At 45.0% G+C, this 24,373-nt stretch overlaps 1 protein-coding gene across 1 annotated transcript; it reads left to right on the forward strand.

Moving 5' to 3' along the window:
- The first annotated feature begins 14,649 nt into the window (after window positions 1-14,649).
- Window positions 14,650-23,587, forward strand: LOC146080264 (myelin P2 protein-like). The gene is made up of 4 exons (XM_083187332.1): window positions 14,650-14,807; window positions 15,688-15,860; window positions 18,116-18,217; window positions 23,337-23,587. Exons 1-4 carry the CDS (start codon window positions 14,735-14,737, stop codon window positions 23,391-23,393), a joined length of 405 nt encoding a protein of 134 aa, XP_083043458.1. The 5' UTR covers window positions 14,650-14,734; the 3' UTR covers window positions 23,394-23,587.
- The last annotated feature ends 786 nt before the right edge of the window (window positions 23,588-24,373 follow it).

The following is a 24,373-nucleotide window of genomic DNA, read 5'->3' on the forward strand; positions in this document are numbered from 1 at the left end:
CTCATTGTTAATGGTAAGACAATTGTTCAATTATTTCCAATAAACACAATGGAATGAGGCAAATCATCTCATTAATGAATGGTTTGGAAATGTGACCTGCGAGCGTATTGTTACAGTTGGAAATGAGATTACCCACAGAGCCTGTTCGCACACACACAATGGATGGGCTTGCGAACACGCCAATGTGCGTACGAACAGTTAAGTGTGCGTGCACTTTCAGTCCACTCCCCTTTGGTTGTCCCTGCGAACAAACAGGTTTGCATGTGTTATGGGTGTGCCTTTGTGCGTGCCATTCGCATGGCCGCGTGTGAATGTGCGTGTGAAAGAATCAACCAGAATAAGGCCCATAGAGTGTCAAAAACATGTATAGACACTTTGGGCAGTATTCAATGAGAATTTTTGATGATGTGCAGCGAATCCTGTTTAGGATTCGCTGAACATTCACCACTGCCCGCCGCGTTCCGGAAGCCTCGCCGGCTCCAGTATTCAACGAGTCAGGGGCTCACTGCCCCTGACTGGCGAATTTTAACTCCTGCAGCGATGCCGCAGGGAGCGTGAGGATGGCGGCAGGCAGGGAGATGGAAGTCTCCCTGCCTGCCCCAGAACGTTTGTGGGGGGGAGGTGGGCTCCCCGGGAGCCAGGCAGCACAGGCTGCCCCCCGGGAGAGCCAGCAGGGAACCGGGTATTCACTACACCGAATCGTGAAAAGAAGAAAGTGGTGGAGCGCTATAAAATTTCACACATAGATCAACTGGGTATCACATAAATTTTAAAAGGATATTTAATAAACAGCATATACTCACAGTAAAAAACACTTATATAAAACAATAGTTAAATATCTGCGGACACTGGAAATAAGAAACTTCCACTTGTTCCTAGTTATGCTCCCTTTGAATGATTGAAGACATATTACCCCTTTGATTTGTAATCCGTTTGACTGGTAACAGGGTGTCCAATATACTGCTGAAGTCCCATGAAATTTGCCTGGAAGATGGTAAGCAGGTAATCCTGAGAGTAACCAGGTGGGTCTCCAAAAGTTGAGCAGACGATGGTATCCCTTATGGTAAAGTCCAGAATAATGATAGGATTTGAATGCGGGGAGTCCAATCAGATGGTATAAGGAGCTGGTTCAAGTGGAAAAGTGTGTGGAGTCCAGAGTCCAACAGTGGGTAAAGCCGACGCGTTTTGTTGTATTCAAACAACTTTTTCAAAGGTCCATTAGGGTGCTTATACAATTTTTAATCGCATCCCATCGCATTGTATGCCATATACAATTTTAAAATTGTATGCCATTGCGCGATATCGCATGCCTTATGGTATGCAATGCGATGGGCGCCGCGATAATACACAAGTACCGACACAGTAGCCATATTCTTGCATGTGCAGGTTTGCAGCTGACTGCAGATACACACCCCGAAAATGGCCTTCACACACCTTTATTTTTGCAACCACTCTCCATATACACCTCCATATGGTCAGTTCCTGTCAATCATGCTTCCATGGAATCCTCATTACGGGAGGGATTGCAGGGTCACCTTGGCACACGAGTAGTCTGCCGATAATCATGAACAATGGGCATTTCTTACAAACATGAAATATGCCCAAAGTACCTTACTAATGTCACTAGTTGTTAATTACTTGGCAGTGTCCTCATGAATTTTGGTTCAACCAACAGAATAGTCCTGTTTGTGTAGAGTATATAGAATTTAAAGTACAGAATTACAGCTGCAACCAATCTGCCTTTTATGGACGTTTGCCATGGGCACCAATGGGGTTATAAAGTAACCATGTACCACAATATAGCGAGATCACCTGATGTAGCATATCCATACACCCTAAACCACATCCCCTCTGTAAGCATTGGGGACTGCTAAAACATTTAACACCCCTGACGCATTGACAGTGATGGGGTACCAGTTATGGGGTGTGTGTCTAGTAGTGTAACTTGAAATTTTGCCCCCCCCAAACCAAATAGTCTCTGGTGCCCCCCAAACATTAGTATATACATTTTCTTTTCTACAAAAAGATGGCAAAGGGCTCCTCCTAAACACACCTCTGTTCTTTTTGTTCACATTAGGAGCGTGTGTACTGGCAAATTCATCCCCCCCCCCCCAGCACTCCCCTCCACACCCCTAGGCAGACATCACAAGAATGTACGTATGTACATCACACTCAGCTATACGCAGACACCCACCAAGTGTGCGGAACAGGTGGGTGCCAGCTAAGAGGCAAAAGCAGGGTTATCATGAGGGTTTTTTGTACCATAACAACATCTGAGAGCCAGCTTACCTGGAGCTACCCCTGGCTTCCCCAATGGCACTCAGGTGTCAGCAATCCCTCCTAATGCTGACCCATCTATGCCTCTCAACTGCACAACACTTTTGTTGGTAAGCTGCTCAATCAGATGTTGTTATATGCCATTATCATGTGGCCTTACACTGGGCTATTAAGCCCAGACATATATGTTACTGCTAATGGGATGGGTTTGGGAGTGTGGTGCCTCCTGTGTTGGTAGGGCTGGTCTGCTCCAGGTTAGCACACCCTAACACTTTATTAACACTTATTTTTTCCTATCACATTGTATATATTTTGTATTTTAATCACACCTTCACTTCCCTACATAGCACCTATGTGCTTCTTATTAACCCCTACTAATTTTCATTTGTGTGCTGCCCTGGAGTACTCAGCCTGTGTCGGCATGTTGGGGGGCCACACCCCAGACCCATACCCAGTATTAGGGACCCCCAGTGACAGAGATGCCTTGACGTACGGCCTGGGGGCTTAGCCCTATATCTGCAGATATATGCAACCAAGATCTCTGTGTTATCTGATTAATATGTAGTTATGTTTCACTCAGTGTGTAATTGGGATACCAAATGTTTTTTTCCTATATAGAGAGATAGACAGCTGACACAGACACACATAGTATACACACTGCCGACACACACATAGTATACATACACACACTGCTGACACACATAGTATACATACACACTGCTGACACACACTCACTCACACACACATAGGATATATACACACTTTCAACACACACACACTCACACACATAGTATATATACACACAGCTGACACATAAACCTGTTTCACATGATAATAAAAAACTGTCAGCATAACAGCATCATTTATTGAAGCACATACACCACCATAACTTATTATGGACTCTACACACACATGCCCCCCCCCCAACTTATTATAGATGCTCCCACCCCCCCCCCCCCCCGACTTGCTGGCAGCCCCCCGACATGTGAAATACAGCGTCTGACACTCACAGGGTAGGCGACTCAGAGGAGGCGGAGCTGCTCCACCAGCCTGCCAGCGGATGCTCTGTCAGGCTCTCAGCTTCATAGATTTGCAGCTGCGGAGACCTCCTTATTCACTGTGCTACCTTCAGACCCCGTCGATGCTGGCTCCCCCAAGCCACCGCGGGGTCTGCGGAGCCATAGTTACGCCACTGTGTGTGTCCTATATAATAAGCGGCACACACTATTAGTATATAATATTATTCCTACAATGTTTTTTAAATGTTTATTTGTTACTAATGTCCTCTAATTGTGTACTTGTAAGTTCATTTAAACATTGCTGATTAAAACTCAAACAAACCAGCTCTAAATATGTCTGACTTTATAGAGCTGTTTTGTGTATGAGTTATAAATTCGGCTCCCATTACATTGGCCAAGTTGTATGTTTATCATGTGCAAAACATCTGGATCCAACGTTTTACCAGCCGCACGTATTCGGAGCTGAAAGCTTCTGACTTTAGTGATCTTGGATGCTATTACATTGTCCGACTGTAAAATGTTAGTTTATTTGTGTAAAAATTGGACATTTCACTAAATTGGACCTAACTTGGCTCTCATTACATCCAATAAGTACAATACAACTTATGACGAGCACAGTAACAGTTGATGGCACACAGGTTTTCCTGAACCACTTTGCAGCAGTTTATTCAGGAATATCAGGATGGTACTGTGCAATCAGGATATTATGTGGTTGCAGCAATCACCAACAAAAACAATACTCACAGGGCGGGATGTATCAACATACATCGCCGCCCTTCGCACGGCAGCCGCCACGATGCTACCGCATATGTACTAACATATGCGGCCAGCATCGGGCTGCGGTAACGGAGACCCCCGCGATACCTGTGATGTTGGCTGCGGGGGTCTCCGTCACCTCCCGGCGGCTGCCAGCGTCCCCCTGCGTCTCCTCCTCCCCCCTGAAGCCGGATGTCCTGCCGGCTGTGACACCAGGTGGAGGAGGAGGTTAAAGGAGGACGGGAGGGGGGGCGGCGCGCGGACGGCCTCTGGCCAGCGAAAACGGGGCGAACCGGTGATGATACATAGGAAAATGCGGTAAAACGGGGTTTTACCGCATTTTTCCTTTAGTACATCCCGCCCACAGTCTCCGATGGCCATGGTTTTAGTTAAACACTGTAGACACATCTCGAGTGACCAGTCAATTATTTCATCATTGGCTGACCCCCCCCCCGTTACAGTATGAGATATTGGGCATAGGGATGCCAATCCCGGGGCATTTTTTCAACCCCTAGTTCACAGGCGTGTGACCCATAACCACCCCCACACCGGCCGACCCACACATTTACTTACATTGGCAGGCGGGCGGCCGGGAGTGGAGTGGGTTCGGAGGTGCACGGTGCCTCCAGGCGCGTGTACCTCCTCCTCAGCAGAAGAAGCAGGCAGGCGCAGGTGAAGACGCGGGCGGGCACAGGTGAAGGGGCAGGCGCAGGAGAAGAGGTGGGGGGCAGGCAGCCAGGAGAAGGGGTGGGCAGGAGAAAGGGTGACAGCAGAGTTGGTGGTGTGGCCTGCGCAGCGTGACCGTCATGCTGCGCAGGCCACACCCTGGGGTCAGGAACAGCCGAACATCGTCTAAAGGAGTGCTCAGACACTGCCCGGCATTAGACTGCGCATGCACAGTCTAATCCCGAAATCCCGGGATTGGTTACTCCAATCCTGGGATTGAAATCCCGGACTTTTTAGGGCCAAATCCAGGGATCCCGCCGATCCCAATCCCGGAATTAGCCACCCTAATTGGGCAGGATGTTTTAAGCAACTGCGTTACATACCGCCACACATCGGATTGATACTAATCACATATTTACTATCATATGCGATAAGTATCAAAAGTACTCTTGTGAAAAGAGATGCCCTTTGCGAAGCCTCCGGCATCGGGTGAGAGGGTCCCTGCGAATCCCTCTCACCTACTACGTCAAGGAGCCTCCTGCTGCAGACGGCTGAAGTGACTTCCGGGCTACTCCTCCCTGCATCGGGAATGGGAAGTTCTGCTGCCAGGGAGGAGGAGGTCACTGGGTCCAGGAAGCTCAGCAAGAGGCTGTCTGGAGAGCAGGTGAGAGAGGAAGGCGTGGGTGGTGAGGTTCGGTGCGGCGGGGGACGCGAAATGAAGCCCATAGACTTCTGTACTATTTGTTTGATGCATCTCAGCCAAAAACTACCACAAATCAATCATACACCACAAATCATTCACACCCATGTGCCCCACCTGTGATCCTGTGTTCTGATGCAGACAAGATCGAATGGATTGACCTGATCTGCAACATAAGCCAGAGAAAGTATTAGGGGTATATTTATTAAAGTGCACGATTTTTAGTAGAGATGATGCCCTTATCAACCAATCAGATTCTACTTATCATTTATCTAGCACATTTTAGAAGATAATATATAAAATTTGATTGGCTAAGGTGCGATTCACGGTGAGATTTTGACTATATGATTTCCCTTAAACTCCCTGGAGCCCAGAACCATCATTTCTCTGGTGCACCACACTTCAATCTTTTTCTTCTTCAAAATACTGTATGCTTATTGTCAAGTGGTAGCACACCACTACCACACTACCATATCGTTAATTGTTAGACGGATAAGGGGGTCATATCACACATTAATTATTTTTCCAATCCAGTGCAACTGGCAAAACCCCATTTTGCTTTGAAATTGGCTTGCCTACACAGTCTATTTCTTCTTGCAATGCATCGGCATTACAAACTGTATACACATTGACTTTGACTATATTCAAATTGGAAGTTCAGATTGCACCGTGTGAATGCCCCTTTAGTCTCCCCTTAACAGATCGTGATACAAAATGAAATATTTTTTGATAAAGGTCTAGGATGGACAATTATTTAATTTGGGGGCCTGGAAGCCAGTGGTGGATTTATGGGTCAGGCCACCCCTAGGCACAACATTATTGCCCGCCCCTCCCCGACATGGGGAGACCTGCCTCCTCTCCTGGCACTTCCACTTCTTTATTCTTCACCTGAGGGGAGACACATTTAAGCTCTTTTGCATGTTTGGCCGCCACCTCCTCCAGGACAACAGCCACGCAAAAGAGTTGAAAGTCTTGGATGGATGGCCATACAAAAGAGCTTATAAGCAGCCCACCAGGTGAAGAGCAAATAAGATGCCATGGGAGGCAGCGGAGATGCAAAAACAGTAACTGTTGCGCCGCCCCCATCAGGTGCCACCCATAGGCACATGCCTCATTGGCCTAGTGGGAAATCCAGAAGCAACTTTAGTAAACTACTTACATAATAAGTGTAAAATACATTATGCTATGTACAAAAAAATTATAAATGGTAATAAAAAAGGAAAAATAAAATACCAAAATATAATGAGCAATCTTTTCTGTGGTCACTTTTTTTTTAAATTGTGTATTCTTTCTTAGATTTTACATAGAAAAAATTACATTTAACACTTAACAATAAATAATAATAATAACATTCATTACATACATCCATTGGATAGTAATATAAATATGAATTGCTTACGTTATTTCATGTACAATATTATGCATGTGATGTTCTAAATTAATCTAAAGTGCATATACAGTGCCTTTTTTTCTTCCTCTCTGTGGAGTATTTACCTTCTTTATAATTTATATCCAATTTACAACTTTTATAAAAGAAGAAATAAAAAATAAAAAACTTTAGTGATTTTCTTGTATCTTAGTGAGTATCTATTGTATACTAAATAGGAAAAAATTAAATAAAGTGGAATTCATTTAAGTGTGTGTTTTTTTTAATTTCGTGGCAGCATTTCAAAGAATAGAATAGAAAAAAAAGATAAAACAAATATATATATACGTAGGTGAATATATAAATAAATGTATCAAATCTTGCTCTCTATTGTTTCCTTGTTCGTTTCTAATTTATACATTTATGTTAGATGCTCTCATTCCCATTGGTGACAAGTTCCATCTATCCCATATTTTTTAAGAATTTTGTAGTGATTCTCTGGATTTATATACAAATTTTTCGTGTCCGGATGACTAATTTACTAAAGCTCTCCAGTGATGAATAGAGGGTGACTCAGGGGCTAGCAATTTTCTGGCTATCAAAACCTTAGCAAGGGTTGTAAGACATAGGCCATATCGATAAATTGATGGAGAATGCGTTTCTTCTTAATCTACTCCAAATAAACACAAGTGGCGTGTCATTGCTGGGAGGGTGGGCTCTTTTCTGTGGTCACTTGCTCTCTGCATGAACTCTTGCTTACTGGAAAGTATTTCTCATAGATTTATTTGTCTCTGTAAAGTAAAATGTGTGGATATATATGTGTCCTTATCCAGTGGTGTCACTACCAAGGTGTGGACTGTTCCCGGGTGTCACCAACATGCCAGTCCTCTTCAGTGGCAGGTGCTGGCTGCTGAACTAAAACATTACATGCAGCACTTGGCTCCTGTCACAGAGTAGTGGCAGCCAGCATTTCTGGGAACCCCAGAGAGACAATAACGGATGCCAGGCTGCAAGGCCACACTCTGGCCCGTGAAGCCATGCCACATCCCATGAAGCCACACCCATAAAACCTTGCCTCATTTTTAGCGGAGCATGTCTATGGCACATGCATGAAGTTTTCCAACCACACCCAGCAACACCAAGGCTTGTGACGCCCCGGCTATTATACCCCATTAGTGTTGTGTGTGTCTGTCACCAACTGATAATGGCTGTCTTTGCAGTTGAGGCTCTCAAACATTATCTCCCCATTCTTAGGCGCTGTACACACTGAGCAATATGATCGCTGGCCATATATTGCTCAGCAATCATATTGCTCAGTGTCCCGTTTTCATCAGCGACCAGAGACGGTCGCTGATGAAAATGTCACACTGCCGGGAGAAGAGGCAGGGGAAGTCGCTGGTCGGAGGAGAGAGTGCAGAGCACTTAAAAGGGCCATTATGACATTGCCATTTGCCTCAATCAACCGGACTCTCCACAATATTGTCCCATACTAGCTTCTGGGACTCCGCAGTAGCCAGATGACAGGACAGCGAGGCGGTCATAGTCTTAATACAAAAGGAATGAATAAACGTTATTATAGGTTAATATTATCTGTGCCTCACCACATAATGTTTTCTGCTTCCCCCAGCTGCCAGCTGCCATTTTTAATAGCTAACACAATCACAACAAAACTCTGGTCCTCTAATCACCCTCCCCAGAAGTCTCTGGGGCACGTGTGATAAGTTTAGACACACGGTACCAGGAACAAACTTGAGGGGGGTAGAAAAAGAGGCCAAATGATCGGGCGCACAGCTAGTTTGAATTTAGCAATCAACTGGTGTAGTTTGTCAAGAAGTGTGACTTGCTGCTCTCAATTAAGGCTCTCTGTAATCCTTAATAAAGTTAAACCAAATAAACAAGTATATATCTATATATAGAAAGAGCGCAAGAGACACTGAAAAATATCACTGTATAAAAATACTATTTTATTTAAGCTTCCTTAAACACAGATATTATATTTAATAAAAAAATACATTGTACATTAAACCCACAGATAATTTAATAAACATAAAAATATATAAAAAATGACTGTGTCCCTTTGCCAATTTCTGCCAATATTTATTTTCCAGAGAAAACTGATAATGTGGATTTCAATAGCCAGGTTAATGGTGTTATTTCAGATGATCATATCCACAGAGTTCAAATGTTTTCAATTGATATTGTTTAAATAGCAAGTCCAGATATAACCAGATGTTTTGAGGGTCAATTGGACCGTAATTCTGGCATACACATAGATATCAGTAGTCAGTATTATGGTTGAAATATGGAGGCACCTGTATTATTCTCACTTTTAGCCTTTGGTTTATACACTGTCAGTACAGGTAGTGTGGAGACAGGCAAACACGCACTTTCACAGTTACCTTCCTGGATTTATATGCCGTATAGTTCCTCAACCTGACCACAGCATGGAGACCTGCTCGCTGTGTCAGGGAGCCGACCGCCGGATGACGGACGCTGCAGGGAAATGGATGTTGCGGCAGTTAGAGGGTATAGCTACCTCAGCTTCCAGCAGGTGATTGGCAGCTTGTGCCGTGCTCCGCTTTGTAGCATATGTGTGTCTTGCAGTCTTTTGCAGTCTCTGTCACTTTAAAGAGGGTTCCTTTGGCGCAGTGAGATACAGGCAGGCAAGGACAAGGGCATCACAGGCAGGGAGAGCTCTTGACTAGTTTCTCCGTCGTACTAATCTGACGGTTTCCTCAGAAGAGGAAACCGTCAGATTAGTACGACGGAGAAACTAGTCAAGAGCTCTCCCTGCCTGTGATGCCCTTGTCCTTGCCTGCCTGTATCTCACTGCGCCAAAGGAACCCTCTTTAAAGTGACAGAGACTGCAAAAGACTGCAAGACACACATATGCTACAAAGCGGAGCACGGCACAAGCTGCCAATCACCTGCTGGAAGCTGAGGTAGCTATACCCTCTAACTGCCGCAACATCCATTTCCCTGCAGCGTCCGTCATCCGGCGGTCGGCTCCCTGACACAGCGAGCAGGTCTCCATGCTGTGGTCAGGTTGAGGAACTATACGGCATATAAATCCAGGAAGGTAACTGTGAAAGTGCGTGTTTGCCTGTCTCCACACTACCTGTACTGACAGTGTATAAACCAAAGGCTAAAAGTGAGAATAATACAGGTGCCTCCATATTTCAACCATAATACTGACTACTGATATCTATGTGTATGCCAGAATTACGGTCCAATTGACCCTCAAAACATCTGGTTATATCTGGACTTGCTATTTAAACAATATCAATTGAAAACATTTGAACTCTGTGGATATGATCATCTGAAATAACACCATTAACCTGGCTATTGAAATCCACATTATCAGTTTTCTCTGGAAAATAAATATTGGCAGAAATTGGCAAAGGGACACAGTCATTTTTTATATATTTTTATGTTTATTAAATTATCTGTGGGTTTAATGTACAATGTATTTTTTTATTAAATATAATATCTGTGTTTAAGGAAGCTTAAATAAAATAGTATTTTTATACGGTGATATTTTTCAGTGTCTCTTGCGCTCTTTCTATATATAGATATATACTTGTTTATTTTATTTTTAATAGCTATACACTGTGGCTTCAGTTGTGCCAAACAGCTCCTATCAAATTGCTTGGTCCATGGTGATTTGGTCGCCGAGCATCTTAATCGCTCAAAATGTGCATCTTATATTCTGGAAAAAAACAACAATTGGAAACAACAGTTTTGGGGGGTGATTCAGACACCGCCCTGCCAAATCATTTAATGGTCGCTCACTGTGAAATGATTTCTCCACTGTTCTCTAAGAAAAGTCAGCCTTGACTGACTTTTCCAGCCCCCGCTATGCTAAGCCTGTGGCCTGCCCTGGAAGCAGTGATTTATGCATATGGGTGCAGTGTGCGCGGTGCACAAGGGCCCCATATTTTTATATTTATCCTCCGGAGCATGCCAAAATCACCGTAAAAATGGAGCAGTGGCCATTTTTCCGTGGATTTGTACATGCTCAGTGGAGTTTGAGTGCTCCAGTGCTCAGACCGTACTACACACTGCGCTGCTCCCGGCAGAGAGGGCCCAGCTGGAGGAGGCTACACAAAGACCACCTCCTCACTTAACCCGCCCCTGCCTGGAAGCACTGGCAAGCATGGGTTCCAGCTCACACCTCAGGAGCAGGAATCTGTATTATTTGTGTTACTGTCACTACGTGTAGTGACACCTAGTGCAGCATTGTGAAAGGGGGCGTGGCCTAATGTCTGCAAAACCATGTGTGACCTTTTGGTGGCGTGAATGGGTGTCACACCCTGTTTGAGATAGAAATAAAGTGAGATATTAATAAGCCTCAACAGCTTTTGCATGGAAAATTCTATTTATAAGGTTTTGTGGTAGCACTTGCACTGGGATACGGTCATTGGGTCTACAGTAACTAGGTCGACAAGCATTGGGTCAACACCACTAGGTCGACAGGCAGCAAGGTGAACATGGATTTAGGTCGGCATGGTCAAGGTCGACAGGTCATTAGGTTGACACAAGCATTAGGTCGACATGGGCTAGGGCGACAGTCAAAAGGTCGACATGGGGATTTTCACAGTTTTTTGAGCTGACATGTGCAGACAGGTGGTATTTCATGCCCTACCATCCACTAGGGGGTGGTGGGAGAATAAAATAGTGTGCTGAGCGTATCGAGGAACCCTGCCCGAAGCATTGTGAGGGGATGCAGTGCACTTCAAACTGTGTTCATGTCGACATTGTTGACATTCGGGTAAAAAAACTGTGAAATACCCCATGTCGACCTAATGCTTGTGTCGACCTAATGCGTGTGTCGACCTACACCCACGTCGACCTTGTCCCATGTCGACCTTGTCCCATTTTGACCTAGATCCATGTCGACTTTGCTGCCTGTCGAACTAGTGGTGTCGACCCTATGCTTGTCGACCTAGTTGCTGTAGACCAAACGATTCCAACCCCTTACACCCCAGTGAAACATGTTCTGTAATGTTCTGTCAGATTGGTGTTAAGAGACAAAAATAACTTAGTAATTATCTGTACTATATATTCCAGTGAGTGTGCCATCCCTAACACTCCCTCTGCAGCTTAAAGGCCCATACACACTAGAAGATTATTTTTCCAATCTGGCTGGTTGGAAAGAAAATTTTGGGAGCAAATGACAATTGACCATTTGATCCTAAACATGGAAAACAGACAAAAATTGGGCCTACAGACAAATTGGTTAAATAAATGTATGTCCATTTTCCAGCATTTAGGAGCTAACGGTTGATTGTAATTTGTTCCCAGAAATTTCCAGATTTTCATTGCAACCAGCCAGATTGGAAAGACATATCATTTGTCAGATTTTAACAATGTCGACATTATGGGGCCAATTAAATTAGTAGCGTGTTGTGTCCTGCAAGCCTTTTATTCTTCCGGTAAATATATCAGGGGCCAGTGCAGAACCTCTGGAGGACCACTCCCAAGCAGTAGCGCACGCAGGGGGGGCTTAAAGCTTAGGGTCCCCTCTTTCCATGGGTACAAGAATTTTAGAAATCGGCCCTTGGGAACCGGAGATATCTGACTTCAAAGCAGTGGGCCCCATCCAGGTCTGTTAATTGCTCTTCCCAGTCAGATATTTTAGGTTCTGTCTAGCTTAGAATTTTTCTGACGGTATATTTCAAAAGCTGGGACACTCCCGCTTTGACAGACACTAGTACCTTGTCTCTACTGTTCCCAGAACCAGAGATATCAGCCTTCCAGCAGCTGGTTACTGCTCCAGCTCCACACACCTGGTATGTAGTTATATATTCTCATTGGCAGATTGCTCTGCCTCCTGAACTTTGATCCCCTAGACCCCAGTACCATTTGGTAGGTGGGATCCACTAGTTTTTAATTCCATTAAAATCTAAGAAATCTATTTCTGGGAACTGGAGATATCTGCAGTCAAGCAAGCTGTCCTCCCACCAGAAAATTATGAATAATAAGCCCACTCCACTATAAACCCCTCCTCTGCATATTAAACATCCTCTACCACCCTGGAAGTTATGTATCAGGGCCCCTTCATTCAGCCCAATGCCCCCTTCTCCCACCATCTGTTCAGTAAAGGGGTAATTAGTGGAAATTACTGATCCAGGCCCTACATGCTGAGCGGTTGATATAATACCCCCTACAACCCGGGGGACATCAAAGCTTCCCCCACGCCTACCGCTGGAGGATCGGTAGGTGCCCCAATACATTGCTATGCCCAGGGGTCTACACTGCTGTTGACGCCCCTGTATGTATATATATATATATATATATATATATATATATGTGTGAAAAAAGGAATGGGAGGAGGCGCGCGAGTATAAAATATGACAATTTTTACTAGTTCATAAAAGCTCACGTACACATAGGTTAAAAGAAAACAGCATATTTGTCACCAGCGTCCAAAGGATTTCGGTACACTCGGATTCCCCAAAGACGGTATCAGAAGCTTGTGAGGCAGCGTGGATATCTGCTTGGCTTCACTGCGGGATCAGACCACCGGTTCACGTAAGACAGGAACACCCTCAACGCGTTTCGTCACGCTGGACTTCGTCAGGGTCGCATTGGGTCGACATGGGGAAGGTCAACATGGGGGTTTTTCACTTTTTTTTGAGCCGACATGTGCCGACAGGTGTTATTTCATGCCCTGCCATCCACTAGGGTGTGGTGCAGAGCCGAATTTCCCATTAGGCACGTGAGGCACCGGCCTAGGGGCGGCACATGTTTGAGGGCGGCACTTGGATGCCTGTGATAGTACTGTCAGCCCAAAATGTACCAATAACTGCAAAATATCCACTGTACTGTACTATATTCCATCTTAAATAGAGTGTAAATGTATAGGACATGCAGATACTGCCCCTATAAACTGTCCTACTTAGTAAACATTATTGTTGTGCCTAGGGGCGCCCTCCTCCCTAAATCCGCCCCTGGTGTGGTGGAAGAATAAAATAGTGTGCCAAGCGTAGCGAGGCATGGTGCCCAAAGCATGGCGTGCACAGCGAATAATGCGAGGGACCGCGGGGCTACGTTTCAGTGTCCATGTTGACTGTGTCGACATACGGGGAAAAAGTGAAAAACCCCATGTCGACATTTTGACTGTCGATCTTCAGTCATGTCGACCTAATGCATGTCTACTTTCAGTCATGTCAACCTAGTGGTGTCGACCTAATGCTTAGTGACCAAGTTGCTGTCTGTCCAATGATCCATACCCCACGGTAGGAGCCCTTTTGTTATGTTGACCTTGTGCCTATGATCTACACCCCAGCATGATGACTGCATCCCTTGTATGCACCCTGTACTTTCACACACATTTTTACCATATAACTTTGACATGGTTTAAAGTGTCTGACTCTGACTCACTGAGAGCTGCTGATTGTGAAGTGTATTTTGGGAACTGAGTTAAAGCTCTGACCCCAGCTGTATGATATACAGGTACTCTAGCAATTCTTTAACATAGCTAACATCAGTTCTAGAAGAGTGGGACATCATGCACTTTTGGGGAACACAATAAAGTATTGTGCAGTGAAACTTGTAGAAGTGCCTTATTAGCTGCATGGAAGAGAGCTGGTGCTGTCAGTGTGCACTGGAACATTCCTCAGGTCCCAGCCAGGTAAATGTGACCACCTAATCAGATGCACCTCTGCCCAGGCTGAGCTAATCACTATTGCTGCCATGTGTTACACGGGAAGCATCCCTCTGTACCCAAAATGAGCCATCTCATCTCTGGCCCCCAGCCAGGGCTCTGCAGAAACAGCTGAGCTGGTCCTGAGCTTACAATCACAGTGATTTGGGAGGGGGGACGGACTGCCCCACTGACCTCGCCCCCTCCACACTGGCTCTCTCGGGACACTTTATAAGGACTCCCTGAGCCCTGCGCTGCCTCCAGCACTCTCTTCATTCCGCCTCACACCCATATAACCCATCATGGTGGATCAGTTCGTCGGCACCTGGAAGCTGTGTGACAGCCAGGGATTCGATGAGTACATGCAGAGTCTGGGTAAGTTTGCGTTCTGTTCCCCACCTGCGCTCACTGTTGTGCGTAAAAGCGCATCCCAGTCCATACTGTACATTCCATTCAATAATACAAATGTTTTTTAAATATTTCCCAAATTACATATTTTAGCTCACCAATCTTACTAAGCAACAGTTTTTGTTACATTTTGATATTACAACGTTTCAAGAAATAAGGAAACCCTCATGTACTTTATATACAGAAATGTAACAAAAGTTCTTTGGGAAGCCCAAAAACAAGACCCCTTCAAGTCTACCCTGTGTATTTTACAGAGACCTGTGGTCTATGGGTGTATGAGATTATAGCGCTAAAAAATCCCAGCACCAATTCCCCTTTATACAGTATATAGATAAATCTGTATCCTGAAAAACTTAAGCCCAAGCATCCAGCCCCAGACCTGGCTTTAAGTGCATGCTGGTGCTTGTAGTTCCACACCAGTAGGAGAGCCACTGCATACCTAAACTAGTAGTAAGTGTTCTCCATGCCCTATTAAGCTTCTGTAATACAAGCAACTTTAAACTTCATCTATAAACCTTTCCAAGTGAAGTACCAGATGATTCTGTTGTGCTTTACAATGTTCTAGAAGAATAGTTACTGTATACTAAATGTAATGTAATGTGGGTTATGTTAAAATACACTTTATGTAACCTGTTCTGTATATCTTTTTTTTTTTTTTATTCTGTGAGGTAGACAAATTAAGTGGTGTGTGTTTTTTGCCATTCTGAGTGCATTCTGCGGTGTACCCGAGAGATCAGTCTGTTCCCTCATCCCATCCGCTGTACCTGGCACTGTGGTCAGGGATGTATCTAACACCTCCAGCCCTTTGCATTCCTCACCAGTCTGTTCCTGTTCTCTCCTCTTTCAGGAGTTGGCTTTGCCACAAGGAAGGCTGGTGCTATGGCCAAGCCAAATGTGATCATTTCTAGAAATGGGGATGAAATTTGCCTAAAAACAGAAAGTACCTTGAAAACTACAGAGATGAAGTTCAGACTTGGAGAGGAATTTGATGAAACCACAGCAGATAACAGGAAAACAAAGGTGAGGTGGGCAGGCTGGCCTCACATAACTTACCCCCTGTATGCATGATAAACTTTCATTGTTTCTGGTTTTACTATGGTGAGCAAATACCTTCATCATGAATCAAGTCACTATTACTAGGGGGTGATTCCATTGCTACCAGTTACTCACATGCAATTCTGTTGTGATTTTTTTTTTAAACTTTATTTTGGAAGTAAACACGGAAATGGATTTTGATGGCAGATAACAACCACTTGGCCCATCGAGTCTGCCCTTTTACTATGGTATCAGAAAACAAATAGGCTGGGCAGGCAGCTCACATTTGACTAGAAATTGTACAATGTATTGTATAGATAGTGTAGATATCGGTGGTTTTGGGCTCTGGGGAGTTCAAGGGAAAATTGCATAGTCAGTCGTCCACCTGTGTTAACTAAAACAGTGAACTAGTGGGGAGCGTGCAGGGGAAAAAATGGGTCAGGGATGAGGGAAATAAAGTGCAGTTATAGGGGATCTCCTGTTGGTCAAACCCTGCTGGCTGGCGAAGGCAGAGAGTGCAGCGGCACCCCACAGTCCCCCAGAAATTAAAGCTGTGTAAGCGTTAGGTAATCAATGCAGAATGTAACCTACCAATTGGGTGTGTGTGTGTGTGTGTATATGTGTGTGTGTGTGTGTGTGTGTGTGTGTATGTATGTATGTATGTATATATATATTCTTGTAGGGTCCTGGGGCTCAAACGGATTATAAATGTGTGTTGCGCACAAACACATTTAGGATGCGCACCAGTTAATTTGCTTGAAAAAAGCAAGAAAGGGAGTTACTATAAGTGTGTGTGTTAAATAGCCTAATATGTATTGGGATAGGCGGCAGTGTCCCTGGATATTGAGCTTGGACCCACAATTTGCCAGGGTTGGCTTGTTCACAATGGGCCTTATTCTAGTTCAATCTAATTCTCTGCACATGTTACATCTGCCCCACCTGCAGTGCACATGGTTTCGTCCATTTGAAAAGGAATTTGCCTCTAAGAGTGAACTAGAATAAGGCCCAATGTGAAGATGTGACCCGAGCTTAATGCCATATATCCTTCATTAGAGACCAGTACAATTTTAAACATATAACTGCCAGTCTAGTTTTCAAAATCTAATTTGGTATAATTAACTTAAAATAATTGGAGGTGGTATAATCGTTCTGCCCACCACCTAATTCTGATACTATTGCCTGATGCCAATTTAACAATTCCATAACTACTGTATCAGCACTGTGGTGCCAACACTGAGGGGAATACAGTTGTATATTTGCAAGCTCAGTCATTCGTTATTCCCATCTAATCTTATTTTCAATGTTAAAAAAACAATTCAGCACCGTGTAGATAATGTTGAGCCAAGTACAAGGGCCAAACCATTTTAAAGTCCTGGTTGGTGCACCCAAACTCCAGCCTTTCTCTGGCTATTGTGCCCATCAGCAGAAAAATTTACTAGCTGCCAATAGGCACCACAGTTTCGATACAACACTTTAACTACATCCGATTACAAATGGTTTTACTTAAACTTCTAAAAGGGAAAGTGAATGTGTTTAGAGAACACCCCACTGAAGAGGCAGAAGTGGTACCCTGGGGTCTTAAACAGGATCTTTTCTGGCTCTAGACAAGTAGTTCCCAAACTGTGTGCCGTGGCTTCGGAGACTTGCAGGGGGGGTGCCCTCATATGTATAACTTAAGCACCATTTACTTTTTATCTATTTTTAAAATTTTTTTCAAAATTTTCTCTAAGAAATTTTTGGCCTAGGGGTGTCATGAAAGAATTCATATACTCTAGGGCGCCGTGATTCAAAACTCCTGCTCTAGATCTCAGGCACCAACCACGTGTGACCCTCTCCAAAGACTGTGTCAGGTGGAAAGTTGAACCTGTCAAGAGTTCATGGATGACTAAAACTTCCCATGGAACAAAAGGGCAACCAACCTGGATCTTCCTCTTAAATTTACAGTCTTAATCACCGATATGGCACATGGATTCCTAAATCCAGTGGCTCCAAAATTCTGTCATCAAGGCACCCTAACAGTCCAGGTTTTCAGGATATCATGCATGAGCACAGCTGGTTTTAATTCTTACTTAAGTCAATATGATTAAAGTATGGAGACCCTTCAAATCTGGACTGTAAGGATGCATTAAGGACCGACTTTGGGAATGGTTTCCTTTTTTCATTTTGTTTGCTCTCCTCAATCATTCATTTATAGAAATGAGAATACAAGAACTGAGTGGTTTCAATTTTTTGTTTGGCAGACTATTATAACGTGTGCTGATGGAGTACTAACGCAGGTACAGAAATGGGATGGCAAAGAGACCACTATCAAAAGGGAACTGAAGAATGGGCAGCTGGTGGTGGTAAGTTTTGGATTTGGATTCCCCCCCCCCAACATATATTAAAAATTGTGGGACTGGACCGGTTATATTCCAAATCCTACAATGGACTGTTGTGCCTGATGGTGTCAGTAGGCTTATCATATACGTATTTGAGATAATAGGAGTTGTACAGTGTAGGCCAGTGGTCAGGGAACTCTGTCCTCATTACCCCACGCAATGCATGTTTTGCAGGTCTCCTCACAGAATCACAAGTGAAATAATTAACTCCACCTGCGGACCTTATAAAATGTGTCTGTGTAATTAGTACTCCTGTGCACCTGCTGGGTTACCAGCAAAACATGCACTGTGTGGGGTAATGAGGACCGAGTTCCCTGACCACTGGTGTAGGCAGAAAAACCGTTTCACAAAACGTTGTGATGGGGGGGGGGGGGGGTGTATCCGGACTCATAATTGGCTCTAGGTCGACCGTTAATGGTTGACATACTCAAGGTTGACATAGACATGGTTGACACTAGTTTCATATTTTTTTTTTTCCGGTGTTTTAGAATGACTTGGTTCATTCTTTAGCATCCAAGTGGACATAGAGTGAGAATAGAATAGTGTGCCGAGCACAGTGAGGGGACGCAGTACACTTGAACGGTGTCCATGTCGACATAGACACACAAAATGAAACTCATGCCAACATTTAAAGAAGGTCGACACAAGCAAAAGGTCTATCTGAGTATGTTGACCACTTAAAGATGTCAATCTATCATTTCTACCATACCCGTGATGGGGCATAAACTGAAGTGCAACTTATGCAAGAAAAATAAACTCCAGCTTGTGCGTAGCTAGTGTCACATTACAACTTTTTTTTTTCTGCATTCTCCCCCCCCCCCCCCCCCTTTCTGGTGCTGACCTAAAAGACTAATGTTTTGTATTAAGCCTCAATGTGACCCATTTAATAAAAAGCATCTGGTGCAGTGACTGCTCCAGAGAGGTGGGTCTGTAACACAGTTCACGCAGGAGAGAAACACTCTAGAGCAGGCTTTCCCAACCACGGTCCTCAAGACACACCAACAGTGCAGGTTATAGTGATATCCAGGCTTCAGCACAGATGGTTTAATCAGAATCCCTCAGATACTAATTAAGTCACTTGTGCTCAAGCCTGGATATCTACAAAACCTGCACTGTTGGTGTGCCTTGAGGACCGTGGTTGGGAATGCCTGCTCTAGAGAAACACCATTTGCCAGCAAGTTATTTTGGAATGGTGGTGGGTGTGGCTCCTCCATTTGAATTTTGAACTTCTGCAGCCCCCCTCTGGAGCCTCCCCTGACCTGGTGGCACAGTCTTATTTACTCAGTAATAAGGGAATGTCCATCTTGAAAATTATTTGCTTGAAATTGCACAAGTGTATTTTTCAGACACCGAGTAATTCAAATCCAAGGAAACCCTTTATTTCCTTTATTTTTTTTATTTTATTTTTTTGGGGGGGGGGGGGGGGGGGGTATGGTTTTTTTATTTAGAGTGGACAGTCTTATTTCAATATAGCTACTTTTTTAATTAAAGAGGCTGCACAATCAAATATATCCTAACTTTTTATTTTTTTTATTTGTGGTTTCTTTAATTGGATAGCATTGACTGTCTAATACAAAATTTGCCCCATGTGTAAGGACCGTAGAAGTTTGTACTGCAGGCCTCTGGGAGGGTTTATTGGCTAGTCCCCCTCTGCAGACTTGGGCACCTACTTCTATTAGTCCAGTCTTCAGTGAGTTATTTTTGACTCCAGGGTGCACTGGGAACCCTCCCACTTCACCAGGTATTGGTTTTGCAGTGAATTGTATTGCAATTTACCAACTCCCTGCAGTGTTATGCCTTGCCATGAGACTCATGTCATCTGTCCTTGCCACTCTGATCTTCCCGTTAGGATCCCCTGGCAGAAAGGTCCCAGAAGTTGGCAGGCATGCATTGCGAAGAGTAGTCACATGTGCCATGATTGCAGCTACAAAGCATACCTCCAATCTGTCCCGAATAATGCGGGGATGCTCCGGCAATGTCAAGTGGTGGTGGTGTGGGGGGAGTTGGGAGTTCACTCTCTGCCATGCCCCCACAGCGTCTAAATGGGGGTCTAATTTCGGGCGCTCGCCGTTGTACCTCCTTACAACACCTGAAAGTTGGGAGGTATGCAAAGTAATCTGTCTGTGCTTATGGAAACGAATAGAATAGAATCAACTTTATTGGCCATGTATGCTTGCGCACACTAGGAATTTTTTGTGGATTTTACAGTGCAGGATCAACCAGGGAGGGGGGGGGGGGGACATTACATACATTAAAATGAGACATTATATGCAGGAAACACATGCCCGCCGAGCTGCACAGCGCCTAGGCAGCCATCAGCGGCGCCACTGGTCGTTGCAGCAGCCGGTAGGTAACAATATAAGCAGGGACAGTACAGTTATCACATAGGGAACAAATACCCGCCAAGCTGCACAGCGCCTAGGCAGCTATCAGCGGCGCCACTGGTCGTTGCAGCAGCCAGGTAGGTAACAGTATGAGCAAATACATTGCAGTTATGGCAGAGATAGCTTAGACAGTACAGTTATCACACAGGGGACACAAGGTTATAAATGGTTGAGTGCACAGATCCTAGGCAGCCATTTGCGGCGCCATTTGCAGTGGTGGTGGGGGAGGGGGAGGGGGGGGGGGAGTCACTGAGGCCTGGGGAGAGACAGTGAGGCCTGTGGCTGGAGTTGGGCTCCCGCATCTGCTGGTGATGGGGGTCAGCGGCTGGGGCCTGACCCTTTCCAATGAGTCCGGGGGCCTTTGTTGGGGGGCCGCGGCTGAGCAGTAGGCCAGGGTGTGAGACAGGGGGGTCAAGGCTGGGCCTGCAGTAGGCCAGAGAATGGGACAGGGAGCCAAGGCTAAGCCTGCAGGGAAGGGTGGCTACTGCTGGTGAGACTACCAGGGCAGGGGCCCACCTAGGTGAGGCAGCGGGCCAGGGGTGGGCCTGCAGGGAAGAGAGTGCTCGGGGTCCTCCTCACCGGCCTGACCTGCACCGAGCCCACCAGGACACTCGCATCCATGTAGAGGGGGATCTGTAGATGATCTTCCTCCTCCAGTGGTCCCCCTGGGCCGATGGTGATGCTGGAGGCTGCAGTGTTGGCTTCCACTGGCCGGGTGTCACTGCGTCCTCTTCGTGGTTGCAGTGCGGCCCGGCCTCTCTGGCAGCTTCTCCTCCAGCGAGCACCACATTCTTCCCCTCCTCAGCGCCTCCCCAGCCGGCGAGCAGGCAGGTCCTGTGTCTGCAGGGCTGCTCCGATATGAGCAGCCGATGCCTGCGCCGCCGCGAGGGAGCTCCGTCGCGTCAGGTCCCACAGCCGGTCCGCTGCTCTTCTCATCCCCGGTATATAGGGAAATCCTCAGCGCACTCTGTCCCCCTCCTTCCTCCGTCCTCCCAACGCCACGCACTCATCTCCGGGGCCGAGGATGGGAGCCCCGACCTAGGACGGACCCATATACACTTGGCTCTTACTGTAGCACTCCTGTGACGCCCATAAAGACTGCATCTCTGAGCGGGTGATGGGTTGATTGAGGTGTAGATTGCCAATAGCGGTGGGCATTTATGTTGGATAAAAGCCATGACTGTGTCAATGGGACTAGAGAAAGTATTGTTGACAAATACTATTGTAGCCATTGTTGGGCAGTGATCATTACTTTTACCTACAAAAAATAGCTTTGACAGCTGATAATGGCTCTGAACATCTCCCCATCCTCTGACCCAGTCCTTTGTACACATACTGGTGCATGTGACTGGTCAGAGTGCTTTTTGTAGTGCTATATTTTTAAGGAACCTATTTTATAAAGAGCAAAACCTTAGATCTGTTATGTCCAGAATGCAGTCCTCCAGCTGTTGTGAAACTACAAGTCCCATCATGCCCTGCCACAGTTTTGCTATTAGGGAATGCTAAATCTATGGCAAGGCATGCTGGTACATGCAGTCCATCTTTTTTTTTTTTTTTTTTCTGCCACCCTGAGGGGCAATGTAGTGACAATTGGGGAGGCTGATTTCAAAGATTTTGCTATGGAGCCCAGAAGATGCTAAATACGCCCCTGTTTCTAGCACTGTGACTACATTGCATTCTATGCTATGGATTGGAACAGCTATAGCATGCAGTTAGTTGATTGGCTTGTCTGTAGCTCCTGTCTGAAACATGAGGTTAAATAAATATCATAGTTGTGCAGAAGGGTTTGGTGGTATTGTGTAACCTTGTCTAGACACTTCCCTTCTTTTTTTTTTTTTTTTTCTGCACTTGCGTAGTTATTACAATGTGCTTGTGGTTATCAAGGATCTCTACTAGCTGTTTTTATTATGGCCCTATATACTGTATTCCTCTTATGGGGTCTATGTTCAGAGGTGGCCGCAGTCCTGATGTTTGCACATATGAGGGGTTTTCTCTTTGCTACTGTGCTTGCATGAGAAGTCTATGAAGACCTTACTGTGCACACCAAAGTGTATGTCCCATCAGAGGTGGTAGAGGCTAAGACAGTAGAACAGTTTAAACATGCTTGGGGATAGGCATATGAATATCCTTACAACGAAATAAGGATTAAAAAGGGTTGAGATTACCTGAATGGTAAAAAGAGGGGCAGACTAGATGGGCCAAATGGTTCTTATCTGCCGTCAAATTCTAAACACAACTGTAATTCTCTTCACATTTTACATCTGCCCCCCCCCCCCCCCTCTCTGCACATGGGTTTTGTCCATCTAAGAAGAATTTTGCCAGAAGGAGTGAACCAAAATAAGGCCCTTTGTGTTTGCATAAAGAGGAGGATTAATGGGCAGGTTTTGGAATGTGACTAGGACCTTGATCGTGGCACAGCAGCCACATTGGCCATACTGTATGTTACAGTTACAATGGAGACCCAGAGAGGCACTGCTCAAATGAGCATTGGCCAAGTGCAAAGGTCATCAAGGTCTGTCTCACTATGGTGCACATGGGGAATGCTTACACTCATGGTAAGGGAGGATCCGGCTATTGCACTGCTCATATAGCACATGGTCAGGGATTTGGCAGGAGACTGAGAATTTTTGATAAATTTACAATGAACTCAACCATTCTACCGTGACTGTTTTCTAACCTAGTTCTTCTTTCCATTCCAGACATGCACCATGGGAGACGTGAAGTGTGTCCGCATGTATGACAAGGTGAAGGCTTGAATTTCAGTCAAGCAATTAGGCTGAAACCGGAAAACAGCTCAGTTCAATGAGCATCGCTCAGCTACACTACTCTGACTCTGTGTTTTTATTCCTTAATCAGATGAACTCCACAATTCTGTAAAATGATGCATGAAAGCAGTAGTGTGCCTAACCTGAACCTGCTGTGTATATCCCAAATAAATCCTCACCCCCTGGCTGAGATGTAGTACTGTCTGTGTGGGAAGTGAGGCGTGCTGGGACCTGTAGGTACACAACGGTACAGAGCTGGTAGAATTCTATGTGAGGGGTTTTGTGTCAGCCATCATTCACACGTCACTGTGTAAAGTGTCTGCACGGGAAATTCCAGATTGTAAGAAGAATGTGATACAATAGATGTGTGTGTGTGTGTGTGTGTGTGTGTGTTATATATCTATATAATAAGTTGAAGAGTGTGCGTGTCTGTTGCATTGCGGGCACACCGTGGCACTCAGACGCCAAATTCGGCAAAAAGGTACCTCTGGACCTGGTGGTGGGCACCTTGAAGCCGTTTTTGGGTCATTTCATTAGAAATGTAAAAAACACCAAGGTTCAATTTGCATTAATTGATCTGGGAAAAAAGGTCGATCTGGGAACCGAAGACAAAGCTATCATTGAGAATGAATGCAAACACATTTCTAACATTATGGTAAAGGCTTTCAACAATTGCAAATTATTGGGGAAATACATAGCCCACACATCACACACGTACACATTGTACACCATATACGCGCACACACACACACACACACACACACACACACACACACGTATGTATATGTAGCACACCTCACACACTTACACATTGGACAGATACACCCACACACCCCACAAGCAGTAAAACGCACACACTTATACCTCTTTTACACCAAAAATCCCAGATCCGACATGGCATTTGGAACATGAATCTAATGTTACCAACTCATCCCTTTATTCCGGGACACATATTAATTACACAGGTTCTG

The sequence above is a fragment of the Crinia signifera genome, chromosome 5 (assembly GCF_055691185.1).
Source record: "Crinia signifera chromosome 5, ASM5569118v1, whole genome shotgun sequence".
In the NCBI taxonomy this organism is placed as follows: Eukaryota; Metazoa; Chordata; class Amphibia; order Anura; family Myobatrachidae; genus Crinia; species Crinia signifera.

Bases quoted from the DNA above. Each gene is read 5' to 3' on its own strand.
- LOC146080264 (XM_083187332.1), top strand. From the start codon at position 14,735: ATGGTGGATCAGTTCGTCGGCACCTGGAAGCTGTGTGACAGCCAGGGA. The intron at 15,861-18,115 runs GTGAGGTGGGCA...TTTGTTTGGCAG, and splicing joins CAGATAACAGGAAAACAAAG to ACTATTATAACGTGTGCTGA. The intron at 18,218-23,336 runs GTAAGTTTTGGA...TTTCCATTCCAG, and splicing joins AGAATGGGCAGCTGGTGGTG to ACATGCACCATGGGAGACGT.